The following is a 13,800-nucleotide window of genomic DNA, read 5'->3' on the forward strand; positions in this document are numbered from 1 at the left end:
ATCCAGAACCAGCGGAGGACAATATTGGTTATTTTGTTGATTTTGATACACCATCGCCAGATTATCATGGTTGCATGGGGGAGGGAAGGAGAATGTGTTTATATTTAATGGAATTAAATATAAACCTACATCTAGATTGTCTTACGAGCTCTGCTGAGCCACGAATCACTTCAGAAGAAAGAATGGGACCCCGTAACGCAGTTTCAGCTTTATTTTTAAGGGGAGGGAATAATGTCTTTCTATGGTTTAACATTTCAATATTTAACATTAGCCATTAGGTTTTTATGTTTGCCTCATAAAGCAGTTCTTTTAATACTAGAAATTCAGACAGCAGGGTTTTGTGGAACTCTCCTGAAATAATACTCCTAGGCAGCTTTCCTCATACCTGCATGATGAAGAAAAAGGAGACTGTCAGGACTATTGTGTTTAAACTGTCATGTGTCTATGCAGCTTTTCAGCATTCTTCATATTTCATGTTCGTGAACACAGATAAACGTGAGCCTGGAGTCTGTCTGAAGACCCGGCAAGAGAAACCCACCCCCACTCCCTGAATTTTTAATTGAGCTATAGCATTCTTATTCAGACATCGGCAGGAAATAGCTAATGTCCCATGCAGGGCAGAGTATTAAAAATGTGAAAATGCTCCGCCACGTGGAAAGAGTCAAGAATAATGCATTTTCCAAACCCGAGCAGCTGTAATGAACTGTAGTAATTTTTTTTTTTTAATTAAGAAGTTTGGAAATTGTCATTTAGAGAAGTTCGTCTTAAGACTTGACCAACATGAAGTACCCAGGAAGGTCTAGGGAATACGTATGCAGTCAGTAAGAAGATCACTATTACCTGTTGGCCTGAATTTGTCAATCAGAGGAACAAAACTGTCAAGTACGCTCCGAATTCGATACACTAATTGTGAAAACAAACATTTTTTTCAAGATGAGACAAATAGCAAGGTAAAATGTAAAAAATAGAAAAACGGCAAAAACCAAACACTGACACTTGCACCGTTAATGAACCCAAGACTACTGTTGAAACAAGCACTTTTGCAATATCATTAATAACAAAGTAGTGAGAAGGCTGATTCCTGAGAACCATCCACAACCTACCAAAAATATTAGCACACGATTACAAAGGAGACTTCTGTTCTCAGTTGGGAAGCCAAAACTTGCTGCTGGTTGCACCTTTCCTACACCATCCCTAGGGATTGCCAAGAACGCCCATTTTTTTAGTATCGTTTTCAGTAGCTGCTGCCATCCAGGCTCTGCTGAGAGCTCTTCCTCAGGGTGTTCAGCCGCCTCAGTCCCAGGGGAATGAACGGCAGCCTGAGTGCGCAGCACCTTATAGGGTGTATCTGGGAAGACTGCCTTGCTGCTAAAATTATACGTTGTCATGGCAACTTAGCATTCAGCCACTGCTGCGGAGAGAGGTGACTCGGGGTCTTGTGATCACTGAGGACGAAAAATGAGTCAACCTCTCCCGTCAGCGTCACTAAGGCATGCTTGTCTCCAGCCACCCTGTGTAATTGCGAATGAGATGTTACGGGATAGTTACGTGAGGATTTACGGAATCTCGGCACTAGCAGTGTTACGGACTCGCGTAGCTTAGTGACTGTGTGACCTTGTATCCTTAGCCTTGGTACAGAGCTGGCTGCTGCAGATACACTTACCCAGACCAAAGTATATCCCAGTGGTTTCCAGGGAAGCAAAGGTGATTAAACCAATTCCAAGAGAAATAGTCCAATCTAAGGCAACAAAATAAATGTTGGGCTTTGTTCATTTTTCTAGTGTGCAACAATTTATCCTTCATTGAAGTCTTGCCTCACCTTTGTAGTAGTAGTAGCAAATTAGTAAAGCTCCAATTGCAAAGCAAAGAATGACAAAATGAAAGAATTCATCTGAAATAGAGAAAATTAGGTCACAACCGCAGGCATGGCCCTTACGAATGCACCTTAAGGTACAGTGTGTCACTCAGCCAATAAAGTCTGTTACCACATGAGATGTCTCATACATTAGACTCAACTGCAAAACCTACATGCACACAAGTTGTTAAGAGAAGCCTTGATGATTTTCATCGAGAAGCCTTGATGCACTTCAACAAAGTACTCATGGCGGGGGGGGTGGGGGTTGAACCAGAGATCTTATTTGTACACTGAAGTTCAACAGGGTTGACATCAGTTGAATTTAAAAGAAAAAAAAATTAAAAAAATTACCATCCTTCCGTATGCCCATCCACCGTAATGTCCACTGGTGGAGGCGAGTGTTCTCGTTCTCATATGCTACAAAAAAGAAATGTCTTTTATTGCCGTGGAAATCTGAAATTAAGGAGTTTTAAGTTTATTTCCCTTTTTGTATCTGAAATCAATTCTCAGGGCAGACTATATGTAAAACTGTTCAAAGGAAAGATCTGCGAGCCATTCAGGAAGATCAAATTAGCAAATTTAAAAACACCCCAAAAAGAGCAGGTTTAAAAAAAAAAAAGCATAATCAGATGGTTGCATTAACAATTCAGAATTGTTTTAGAGCACTCTGGGCCTTTTCTGTCCAGTCTGGGACAATCAATAGTCTCAGAATTACAGTGGGGGAGTGAAGCAGTAGTACAAGGGAGCTTCAGTTTGATTCTTGGGTGCTTTGCACAATCACAGCTACAATAATATAACCATCTTCGGTACTAAGCGCATGAGTACCAGCAACCTACTTGAGCCCAATGTTGAAGTATTTCTGCACCCCCCAAATTAAGAACCGTAGCTGACAATTAGTCTCCTATAGATAGCTATCCTGATACATAGAAAGAACGGCATAAGAACAAGCCGGATATTTTTAGAGGTTTAAATAGAGAGCATTTGGCTCTACGCTAGTTGTGAGCAGAGTTGCCAAATTCTGTTCTTTCTCCGATTGTATTGTCGGAAGTCAGAAAGAGCTGAATATTTTACCAGATTTCCAATGACGTGTTCAAAGCAGAAGGTTTTTCACTTTTTCGGTTGTTGATCACTTGAGAAGACCCCTAGGCAGTCTGCTGCATATAAGCCTTTGGGAGTTGATTCATCGCAAGTTTTAGATGCTGATTTCACTTACATCGGGCTGCGCTTCCAGGCAACCACTGCCTGGCAGTGAATTTAATTTTCTCTAAAGATGTTTCGGGAGAGTACGGGAAATGTACTCCAAATGAGCTACAGACTTTTGCTGTTGTGCTTTCGATCCACGAAGCAGCTAAACTTTGCCAAGAAAATCTGTTCTGGGTCACCTGATACTGGAGTCACATTTTTTAAAATTTTTGATTCTTTGAGCATTCTGGATTGATCAAGTTCCAGTTTGGGGACAAACTCAGCTATTTGATTATTAATGTTAACGTAGCATTGCACTATTCTGACTCACAAATGTTCCTCTGTGCAGTGGTATGAATGATCTATAGACACAGAATTTATCAGAACATCCATTCATACTTGGCAAGTGTCTGTTCTGTATTGCTCCGCCTCCTGAATGCAGTAGTCCCACTGTAACTTTGCATCACGGAACGACTTGCACAGTATTTCTTCTGTTAAAGCATTATAGTGCATCTTAATAACTATTCTCAAACTTCTACTTTTTGATTAGGAAATATCTAGGTATCGAGGAGCTGGTATAGCTATCACTACTAAGCAAAACTCAGTCCTGAAAGACAGCATCCGCAAGAAAAACTTCTGTTCACTTGTTTGTATTTACCGTCTGCAATTGAACCTTCTCTTCTGGTAATCTCTGAAAAGCAATATAGTTTTATTATTTCTGATGGTAAAAATACAAATATATTGTTTCCCACCATTATCAGCACTAGCAAGCACGGCAAGTATTCACCTATTTGGTGACTCAGTACAGACAAAACAGTACCTGAAAGTGTCAGGAAATGAAGAAAGTTAAAAGGGCTCAACAACAGATAACAATAAAACTGACTATTCACAGTGATCCCAGGTTCTTTGAAATAGCTGGGCAGTAGAAGATTGATGGCCTCCGTGTTACTATTCAGTTGCTAGAAGTGAAGCAAGCTTGGTTCTAAACCAAGCAGAGCTGGGATCGCAAGTGCTGCATGTGTGTATCCCCTGAACCTGTACGGTGCAGTAGGCGTGGTGTCCTGCACTAGCTAAATGTTTCCCGTGTCTCAGTCTGGTACTTATTGAAGTAATCTAGAACTGAAGCAACAAAGGCCACGGTGAGAGGTGGAGAGGCCAAATGCCAACTGGAAAAGTACTGTAATCCTCTCTGCACCTGGCAATGTGGGGAGAATACTGTATTACAATATGTTCATCTACCCTCGTATTTTATGTAGCTTCTTGGGGATAGGTGACTCAAAAACATCCCCTAGGGATTATGCTGCAACTTGTATCTTCTTCCCAACTCTGTCCTCAGCTGAAACAGCCCAAGTCACAGCAACTATTCCCTGCTCCGCAGAAGAAAAGCGGTTGAGCAGGTGTCCTCTCAGAAAGGACAGTCTGCTGGGCTGTCTGCCTCTCGTAACTAATGAGTGTGGCACTGGCCTGGGAGTGGGAGGGATGAGGCTGGCAATGCAATCAAGCCATTGGAAATTTCCTGCATCTGTTCTGCTGCTGCACAGCAGTCCCTGATAAAAGGAGATTTGCCTTTAGACTGGCTGTCTCTTCAAGCCTCTCGGCTGGTACTGTTTCTCTGTTGCTTGTCATTTGGCTTTCACCGAGCATCTTCTGTTGGGGAATGCTCTGAGCCAAGGGAGGAAGGTGTTCAGAGCTGAGTATCACTGTTTTGCAGAAACCAGGTTCCAGCTCCCTCTCAATCTTGCATCCCTGTGCAACAGGAGAGAGAGGGCTACAGGGAGTGCTGAAAACTGCCTGGCTTTCTTGGGAAAGACTGAATAGCTGCCTAATAGAATTGCTGGGTTTTCCTCTAAAAAGGATGACAACTGCTGTGAGCTGATCTTGTGAGAACCTGGCAGGCCTACAAAAAAATGGGTTAATCCGCTAGAACACCTTGTACAAATCAGCTGCTATTAGCCAGCCACTATGACAAGCTTGCAACAAAATCTCTGCACCGTGCCCAGGTCCAACACCAGGCTAACTGGAAACCAATGGATTTACAGCTGGGGGGTTATTTCTTAATACATAAGCATGTCAGAAAGAAGAAACTGCAGTTACAGTCTTCCTTCCAGCAGGATGAGGTTATCTGGGAACACTTACCTGAATCTCTGTAGGGAACAACCTCTGCTGGTATGCCTAAAATATTACGCAAAGATGATGTAGATTAATATCCGTAATGAGTATGCATATCTTGCTGCCAGTCTTAGCCCATGCAACTCTTGAAATTAGTGTGGTTGTGTAAATGTGACAAGGTAGATACCAACTCTAACTCATTAGAGGGGGCAGGTCCGTTGAGGGTTATGCAGTTTGAAAGTGGGAAACATGAATGGATTATTAACCCCCCATATTCCATCTCTCACAATATCTGGAGTCAGGTAGAATCAGACTCCTGTGAGACAAATTAGATCTCCTAATGTCAATTCAAAGAGCTGCTCTTACATCTGGGCTGAGATCAATTTAAGACATTAATTAAATGATTAAAGCCTTAACTTCTTTACATCCATGGTTCTATACCATAAGCTGATAGCTATTTCTGTGTGTTGACACAGCACATTTTCCTCATCTGCATTGTACTTATTTTCCATTTTTCCTTTGGAAGGAAAGGAAAAGCCTCGGGAACGAGATCCAAGGTGTGGTCCTTGCTGATGATCTCCAGTCTGTGCTGATGCTGACTGCAGGCCCTGTAAGTAGTGGCTGCGACAGATATTTTCAAAACAACTTGCTGCATTTCAGTGGCAACTGTGCAGACACAGGCAGCAGGACTTCTCCCACAACAGTAGATTTTGCTGTTCTCCTGGTTCAACTCGAAGCACAGGGCATGGCTGAGTGTTACTATTACTTGAGCTTCATCTTGTAGGAAATGCCTTTCCTACAGCCAAATTCTGGCTGGTCGTTTTCCTACGTCTATACATGTTAATATACCTTTGTTCAAAAGTAAACCAAAGAATGCCAGAACTTGCTTATCCTTTTTTTGGTTCATATTGGTTGTCTCTAGTAAAAACCAATACTGTTGTCACTTTGTCCTACCTCCGAGTAATTGGCCTTCAGTCTTCTGTCTTCCTAAATCTTCCCCATCACTGTCTTGATAGAGAAAGTGTTTTTTCATCAGATTAAAGAAAAATGTGCCAGCAGTATCAGAAACAGCAGCACTGCAGTTGTTTGCTCATAATATAATAACGGCCGTGGGATATCTAGGTAACAATCAAGGCTTTGAAATGCAAGGATCATTATTAGCTGCTTTTGCCTCACAGCTCTCTTCAAAGCTGGCTGAATAGGAGAAAAACAGTAAAATCTGAAGTTGGAATAATTTATATAAAGGGGTGTACTGAGAAAGTTCTTATTTTAAACGCATACATCATCAGCACTGCTAATTAGTTTGAAAATTTTATTTCTAAATGCAACTCATTTGATCTTAATCAGCTAGTGGCTTTCTGTGACAGAATAAGCCAGTATCAGCACTATCACTTCCATGTTGCCTGTCACTTCTTAGTCTCTCTCACTTTCCACGAATGAAATGGTCTAGTGGCAGCCAAAGTAACTTTAGATACGCTGTTGATGTTTGCTAATAAGAAAAGAAATGCTAGAGAAGTACTATAGCTTTGCCAGCTACTACTGCGCATTGACTATCCTTTGCCTCCTGCTATAGCGCAGGCTTCAGTTAGACCATAACCACGCTGAAGATCATAGAAGTTACGATCTTCTGTTTGGGAAGAAATCTTGCAGCAGATTTCTACATTTCTGAAACCTCCAACTTCACAAGAGCGGGAGGCAGCCACTATTTTGCTGATAATTAATCTAGAGGTACTGATTATTTTCTGTGTTCTCTCTTTTGCACAATTTCTTACTTTTTTCAGAGTTCTGCAGAATTACTACTGAATTGCTGCAAGTCTCCTATGGGAATCTCTTATGAACACGCAATCAGACTAAATTATGTGACAGGGAAAAATAAATCCTCTTTACCTTGTGTATCTTCATCCATGGACTCATGGGATGAGCTTTCAGCCTTTTCTTCCCCTTGTGAAAGCATGAGATTCCTTTCCAAGCTCTTCAGCAGTTTCAATTTTTCATCTGTTTTATATAGAGAAAAAAATGTTAGAAGCAACTATTTACGTTTTCTCTCTTTTACAACGACAGATTTCACAATGCTTTATTAAAGTTGTCTGACAGGAAATCAGACCCTTAATCATGTTTCAGCTGTGTTTTTTGCACACGAGGAGTAGTACAAAGCATTACAAATGAAAGCATCGTATACGCTACCGTTCACACTTTCTTAAATGGTTGTGATAGATGCCTAAAGTTTCATATTCTGGCCTTTAATTTACCCATAATGATACCCCTGTGAAAATTCCCACTCCCTGAAGCGACAGCAGCTGCAGCTGAAAGATGCTTTAGCTGAAGTTGCTCACCCTTCCCTGGGCTACTTCTCCCTTCACCCCTGTGATTTCTGCTGGGTCCCCTGTGTATATGCCGCAGTGCCAGCACCCTCTTGTGGCATAAAAGCAAAGCCCTCAAAGCCAGCCAGGCCAAACCACCGGGGAGGAGGAACCTGCGGGATGCTGACTCCTGGGCCAGGCAGTGAAGTGCTCCTGGCTTGTGTGGCTGGAGTTGCAGGGGATTCTTAACAGCTTCAAATTCAGCTCTGTGCTGAGGGCTGGCGGGTCTGTGCATCTCTTCATTATTAGTTGTAATACTTGGACATAGGCAGCTAGACGTGATTCCCCCGGGGCTGCTCGATGCCGCTCACTGTACAAGAGCAGGAAGGGGGTCCCTGCTGTGACAAACTTTCCTACTCTGACAGATGACAAAAGCTGGGCTGCTCTCCAGCCTGGGAGGTCTCTCCCCTTCATGAACGTGTTTGGTCAAGGCAGAAACAGGAACAGGATCTCCTTGAGGGTCTCCAGTTCAGGGTCATCTTAAGTGAGTGCAGCTCTGTGATCTATTAAAGACAGTTAATGACTCTATGGACCCTGTGGAACTGCACTTAGTTTCCTATTGCACAAACGGGCAAATGAGAAGTGCAGTGGAGTCTATTTGTATCTTGTTGCCAGGTTCAGCACCCTGAGTGGCATCATCCTCTATCCACTCCTTTTTGTTACCCCTACGTGTGCTGCTAGGTCATTTGCAAAAATGTGTTCAGTGGCTCAGCTTGGATTTCTTACCACTATGAGAGCTCACATTGGTCCAGGCTGGCTGGATAACAGTCCATGCAAAAAAGTGTCCTGGGTGTCATGAATCCAGCTAGACAGGAAAAACTGGGGCACCACTTTAAGTCAGAGAGATTTCTTTGGCATCATCATCCCAGGACATCCTCTCTCCCTAAACACACAAGACTTTTTCCCCAAAGTAAAGTAAAATACTATCTTTGGCTCCCATGATCGCCATACCTAACTGACTTTCCTAAGCAGTATTTCCAGACATTTTAGTTGTTCAGTAATAATCACTTCCAAGCATATATCAGAGTTTTCAAACTGGTGTCAAGTCCCACTGGCACTGCAGTAATTTTAACAAAATAGCTGACGAGCCGCCAGGTAGGCCTCACCCTTTCCCTTGGAGCTGGGCAGCTGCCTATATCCAGATGGGTTGGTTGTCTTCAGCAAGAGGTAAAGAACAGCCATTGCCCTGACTCCTTCCTTCTCTATGGCTTTCAGGCAGGCTGCACAGCCTCCAGGCAGGGCATTGCAGCTGTTGAGGAGCTGAAAGAAAGGTGAGTAAATAGCAAATAGTCCTTCCAATAAAACGTAGCCTGTAAAAACATATCCTGCTATACAAATGAATATATTTCACCCCATCCGTGGGAAATGTAATCCCCTGCCTCTACTATACAAGGGGGAAATCGGGGACAAAGAGTAATGCCAAAGATGGGAAGAGAGCGTAAACTCCATTCAGCAACTCGGAGCAGAGCCGTCAACTGGGAAAAAACCATGGTGTGTAATGTTAGCTATTTAAAGAGCGGGAGAAATATAGTTATAGGGTCTGAAAATGGACATGCAATCTCTGCAGTATCTTACAGCAAAATGTCACTAACAATGGTCCTGCCTAGAAAATAGTGAGCTGAACTCATCCTGAGGAATTTATACAAAGCCAGTTATTTTTTCACATGGAGAACAATGAAGTAAAGAGCAGCGGCCTGAGTCTTATTTATCTAAGCACCCTTTTACAGCATTTAGCATGTTTTAGATATGTTTTAGCATATCAGATAATTGGACTCTATGTTTTCTCTCCCCAAAGTATATCAGAGAAGTACAAAAGTATCTGTATAACAATGTCTTACAAAGCACGCATGTTTCTTTAGTAACTTACATTGTTCTTTTCTTCAGTATTCAGGATAGGTGGGTCAGTAGTGGCTAAACATTTTACAAGTGATTCCCAGAAGGACTGGTTCATTTTCTCGTGATTCTCCAAGTAATTGGCATCAGCAGTAAAAACCCTCTGGAAAATGTCTGGGAAGAAAAACGAGCAAATCACCGTGCAAGCAGTAGCGGTGGGTTGCGTGGTAGTGTTCCCGTGGTGCTCGGTGAAGGCGTGGTGACAGACATCGGACTCTGCAGCATGTTAGCATATAGGACAGAGAGTAGTGCTGTATTGTGTAAAGCAACTCAGTCTGCTAGAAACCAGTAGAAAAATGTCAATAGTCCATGCAAATTACCGGCGTCTCTGTGATGCTACTGTCTCAGTTAAAGCAGCAGGGGAAGTATTCCTAGCTATTTAACGGATGCTTATTCTGACCATGCTATTTTACAGACAGGCACAAAGACACCAAGGTATTGAGATATAGCTCATTAGGCATTTAATGCACAGCAAAATCTCCTTCATGCATCTAAATTCCCACAAGCACATGCCCAAGGCCTGATGAGAAGCCTGTGGAAGAGCTGGGAACTGACTGCTGGTCTCTCTTTCACAAGCAAGGAGATGGATGGAGTGTGTTTTCAGAGGAAACAAGCTTCATCATTGACTCATGACCACTCTAGCAAACACTGTTGCGTAGTGTGAATGAGCCGGAGCTTTGATCTTTGTGTGCTACCCTTACCTTGCTGTTCTTCAGTCAGATCTGGGAATGGGACATTCAAGTTCTCCATTGCTGTACCTGTTCGAAAGGGGAGAAAAAGCATATTTAGAAACAGATCAGTCTGACCTCTGTTTTTCTGTCTTATACTTGCTTTTCTGCAAACATGGCGTCTATCTCTAGGCACTTTAGTTTTGAAATCAATTCTCTGTTGCAATGGGAGTTTCACATCGTGATTCATTTACCCTCCCGGGACCCATTCTTGACTCCTCTGAGTGAGTCTTGCCTGGCTGGCCTTTGGTTATTAAGAAAGAACAAAAGCCTAATCATCATGAGTAAAACGAAAAGAAGTCCGACTTGATCATCACACTTCACATATTGTTGTTTTTTTACAACTACCAAGGTGTCTAATTAACTATTTACCACAGATGTGAGTAACTTAATAGGCCCTGTTCCACTCACAAAACAGAATGATTATTCCGTACCTTTGACATCCTTATACTTAAAATGTACCAATCGGGGAGGGGAGTAGCAACAGTTCACAGGAGAGCCCCGCAGGATTTGGAATCCTTGTCTCACAGAAGACTGCAACACTTCAACATCTGTTCTTCCCAAGTTGCCACGAAAAGGAAACTTTCACTAACTTTAGGTTTATGAATTAAAAATTTTTAAGTGTCGGTCCCAGATTTCTTGCTGGTATTTGCCACGGAAACAAAACATTCTGACATCCCCAAAATCCAACGTTTCCTTTTGTTTTGCTAAACTCACCCCAGAAATTTTGTTTTGAGGCTGTTTTATTCTGATGATGCATTTTTTTGTGGTTGTTGTGGTGCCGAAGAGTTGCCTCCACCTACTGTGGTCCAGGCATCCTGCACTGACTGCATCTCCCCTCATGCAGCATTTCAACTGAAACACTATTGTATTGAGAGATGCAAAAGGAGATTTTTGGGGAGCCTGAAGTACAGTTTTCACTATGCCGGGCGCAATAGGGAAACCATTTATACACCCACAGGTTTTCTTACAATATGACTTTTGGGTCCATTCAACAAAACACTGTCAATCAAGCAGTTTGAAAACTATTTCCTTTACATTTTCCAGACAGAAAACTGTTTCTTTTCCTACAGGCCATTTCAGTTCTCTAGAGACCATCATATCAGTCACAAAAATATTCTAATACAAAATCCAGAACAGGTCCAGTTAATATTTTCAGAAGGCTAGTATAACACACAAGCAAAAACATCTTCATTCTGGAAACAGAACAACTTTTTAGTGTGTCAGTTCTCAGGTAGAGGAAATTAGACACAGACAGACTCCAAAGTAGCTGCAAAACCCATCCCTCCTTTGGAACCAGGGTCGAGGTCCCACATTTTTGTTATGTTGGTGATGCTGGGAGCTTTCTCCTTAGGCTGCAAGTGTTCTTCAAGTGATGAGGTGCTTAGTTAGAAACTCTTTTTGGCCACTGGTTCGCTGTTTGGCTCCGGGAAAATGACATAACCTCTTTAACCACTTTTAAAGGCTAAGCCCAGAAAACTGCTTACCTACCCCTAGGTGTATTGTGAGGAAAAAAAAAAAACAAACTAATATTTTAAAAACACTTTGAAATTATTCCCGATGATGAGTCTATGCAAGACATCCACAATGGCAGATAATACCTGTTATTTAACCACCTGATATACCTGGAACAACTGGCAAGTTTTTAGACAAACAAACTTTGAACTCTATCATTTAGTCTAATAAAAGTTTTTACCTCTCCCACAAACCTTGCCTGACTTACAGCCTTTGCTGCTGTAGCTGTGGCAGCAGCACTGTGACAGTCGCTGGCAATGTGAGACTGTGAGCACCCAGCGGAATGCAGGAAACGCATCTGTCCTCTCTGCCCGGGTAAGCAACAGCTGATGTTGAAATACAGGAACCCAGCATACCACACCCTGGATAAACTCGTTCTCGGCCGCACAATAAAGAACGTAATTTCTGCGTAGTTATGGTTTTCAGCCTTTTGCAGTATTTTTCTTGTCTTCCTATTTACTCAGCTTAAACCTTGCAACAGTGTTTGCTTTTGTAAGTTAAATCCTTCAGACCTCTTTGTGGACTGCACAGCTGAAATACCAGGCCTAAAGGAACAAAATTACTTGAAATATAAATATTTCTTTTCTGACTGATGAATTCCATTTCATAAAAATATTTATAAATATCCACAGATTTTACTGTTGAGTGAAATTCAGGAGGTTTGTCTTTGGGGCCCCTAATACCTAGTGAAGGTCACTTTCACTGGCACTTTCGAGGCACGTTGCTCTTCCTGTGACATGAACCTGTCGCAGCAGCTGCCTTATGCTGGCTTTGTGTCATCCCAAAGACAAAGCGAGCAGGTAGGCACTAGCAGATCTGTCCCACTACGCACAAAGGAAGAATGGATACAACACTGAAGGCAGAGGAGACACTGTCCACCTCATTTTCTATCAGACTGATTTACCTTAAAACTGTTCATTTGCTGGCCCAAATGACCGGACTGCTCAGCTGTACCAGCAACAGAAACATATTTGCCTAATGCACTCATGCATCCCGCTCTGATAAGACCTGGATGCCACAGGAGGATCCAGGAGCAGCCAGCGTCTGCTTCCATCTCCCTTTCTGTGCCTCCAGCACAGCTAAGCCCAGTCAGCCACTAAGCTTTACGTAACTAAGGAAGTTGGGTACCTAATTTCTGTTAGACTATGGACAATTAATTCTCCTGTGGCTCTTCTGGAAAGAAAATCAGATCTAAACAAAGGATAAGTATAGGCATTTAATTATTGTATGTTTTAAAAGTGATCTAGTTGATTATACCTCATAATGAGAGAAGGATGATGATATACTGGCATTTCAGCCTGGCCATGAGCTCATTGGGGAATGACATGAACAACAGACCTCATCTTGCTTTCCCCACAGTAAATCAGAACTTAATTGCAGTGAGGTCTTTTTGACATGTTAGAATAAAATTTGTGTGCAGAGTCAGACTTCCTAGTTGTTTAGAAAGTGAGGCTAATAACTGCCATACACAGCAACATTTTGCTTAGCTGCTGAAATATATGAGTGAAATTGTTCAATGGGATAGCAAAAAATGTAAATAAAGTAAAATAAGGTTGTTTTGACTTCAAGACAAAAACCAGACAATCCTAAACCTTTTTCCTTTGAAACTACTTTTACCTTTCATTTTAAGTTATATGCTGACGCCAAATCTTGCTAAATTTTATTTTAACCATAAACATTAAATCCCTCCCTGCCCTTCTCTCAAACCAAACCAAACAAACTTCATAAAGCACACCTGCAAGTCTCAGGTTGGTCCTAGCAGTTGGTTCCACAGGAAGATGTCTTGGAGGGCTGTGGCTGTGGTGAGAGCTGGTAGTTTCTTCCAGTGAGACAACAAAAACAGATCCACGCCGGCTCAGTTTGAAACCGTTCCTACTCCAGTCTCCTCGGGCAATGCCACCAGTGAGATATTTCTGCTACTTGTCTGCTTGCCTTCCTGTTGTCAAATATAGTTTAAATGTGACAGAGAAGTAGCAAAACTCAAAGACTTTTCACTCTTTATGGTGTCCTTGAGCACAGGCAGGTGGAGAGACCCAGCGAGTGTGTGTCACTGTGGGAAGGACAGCTCCCCAGGTCGGTGTGACTATCCCCATGGGGGTGAGCGGGGAGTGAGCGCAGCCCATCAGCCCCTTACGGCAGCGCTGGCTCTTCCTTCCTC

General features: G+C 42.4%; 1 protein-coding gene and 1 long non-coding RNA gene across 2 annotated transcripts; both read right to left on the minus strand.

The window, feature by feature from the left end:
* Positions 1-196: 196 nt before the first annotated feature.
* On the minus strand, positions 197-7,117 carry TMEM40 (transmembrane protein 40). The gene is made up of 9 exons (XM_009334223.1): positions 7,034-7,117; positions 6,101-6,154; positions 5,174-5,209; positions 3,696-3,728; positions 2,207-2,272; positions 1,820-1,891; positions 1,664-1,738; positions 841-903; positions 197-385 (listed from the first exon to the last, which is right to left on the minus strand). The coding sequence occupies exons 1-9, from the start codon at positions 7,098-7,100 to the stop codon at positions 366-368; spliced, it is 486 nt and encodes a 161-aa protein (XP_009332498.1). The 5' UTR covers positions 7,101-7,117; the 3' UTR covers positions 197-365.
* A 1,516-nt stretch (positions 7,118-8,633) lies between these two features.
* Positions 8,634-13,563, minus strand: LOC103925493. The gene is made up of 4 exons (XR_664034.1): positions 13,378-13,563; positions 10,101-10,157; positions 9,374-9,513; positions 8,634-8,766 (listed from the first exon to the last, which is right to left on the minus strand). It is a non-coding gene; the product is annotated as an uncharacterized LOC103925493 (long non-coding RNA).
* Between the last annotated feature and the right edge of the window lie 237 nt (positions 13,564-13,800).

Source organism: Pygoscelis adeliae, unplaced genomic scaffold (assembly GCF_000699105.1).
Source record: "Pygoscelis adeliae isolate BGI_AS28 unplaced genomic scaffold, ASM69910v1 Scaffold411, whole genome shotgun sequence".
NCBI classification, from domain to species: domain Eukaryota; kingdom Metazoa; phylum Chordata; class Aves; order Sphenisciformes; family Spheniscidae; genus Pygoscelis; species Pygoscelis adeliae.

What these genes read in the sequence shown, in the direction of transcription:
- TMEM40 (XM_009334223.1), bottom strand. Translation starts at nt 7,100, where the DNA reads ATGCTTTCACAAGGGGAAGAAAAGGCTGAAAGCTCATCCCATGAGTCC. An exon ending in CATGGATGAAGATACACAAG is followed by an intron (nt 6,155 to 7,033) that starts GTAAAGAGGATT and finishes TTCTCTATCAAG; the next exon opens with ACAGTGATGGGGAAGATTTA. An exon ending in TTGCTACTACTACTACAAAG is followed by an intron (nt 1,739 to 1,819) that starts GTGAGGCAAGAC and finishes TTGTTGCCTTAG; the next exon opens with ATTGGACTATTTCTCTTGGA.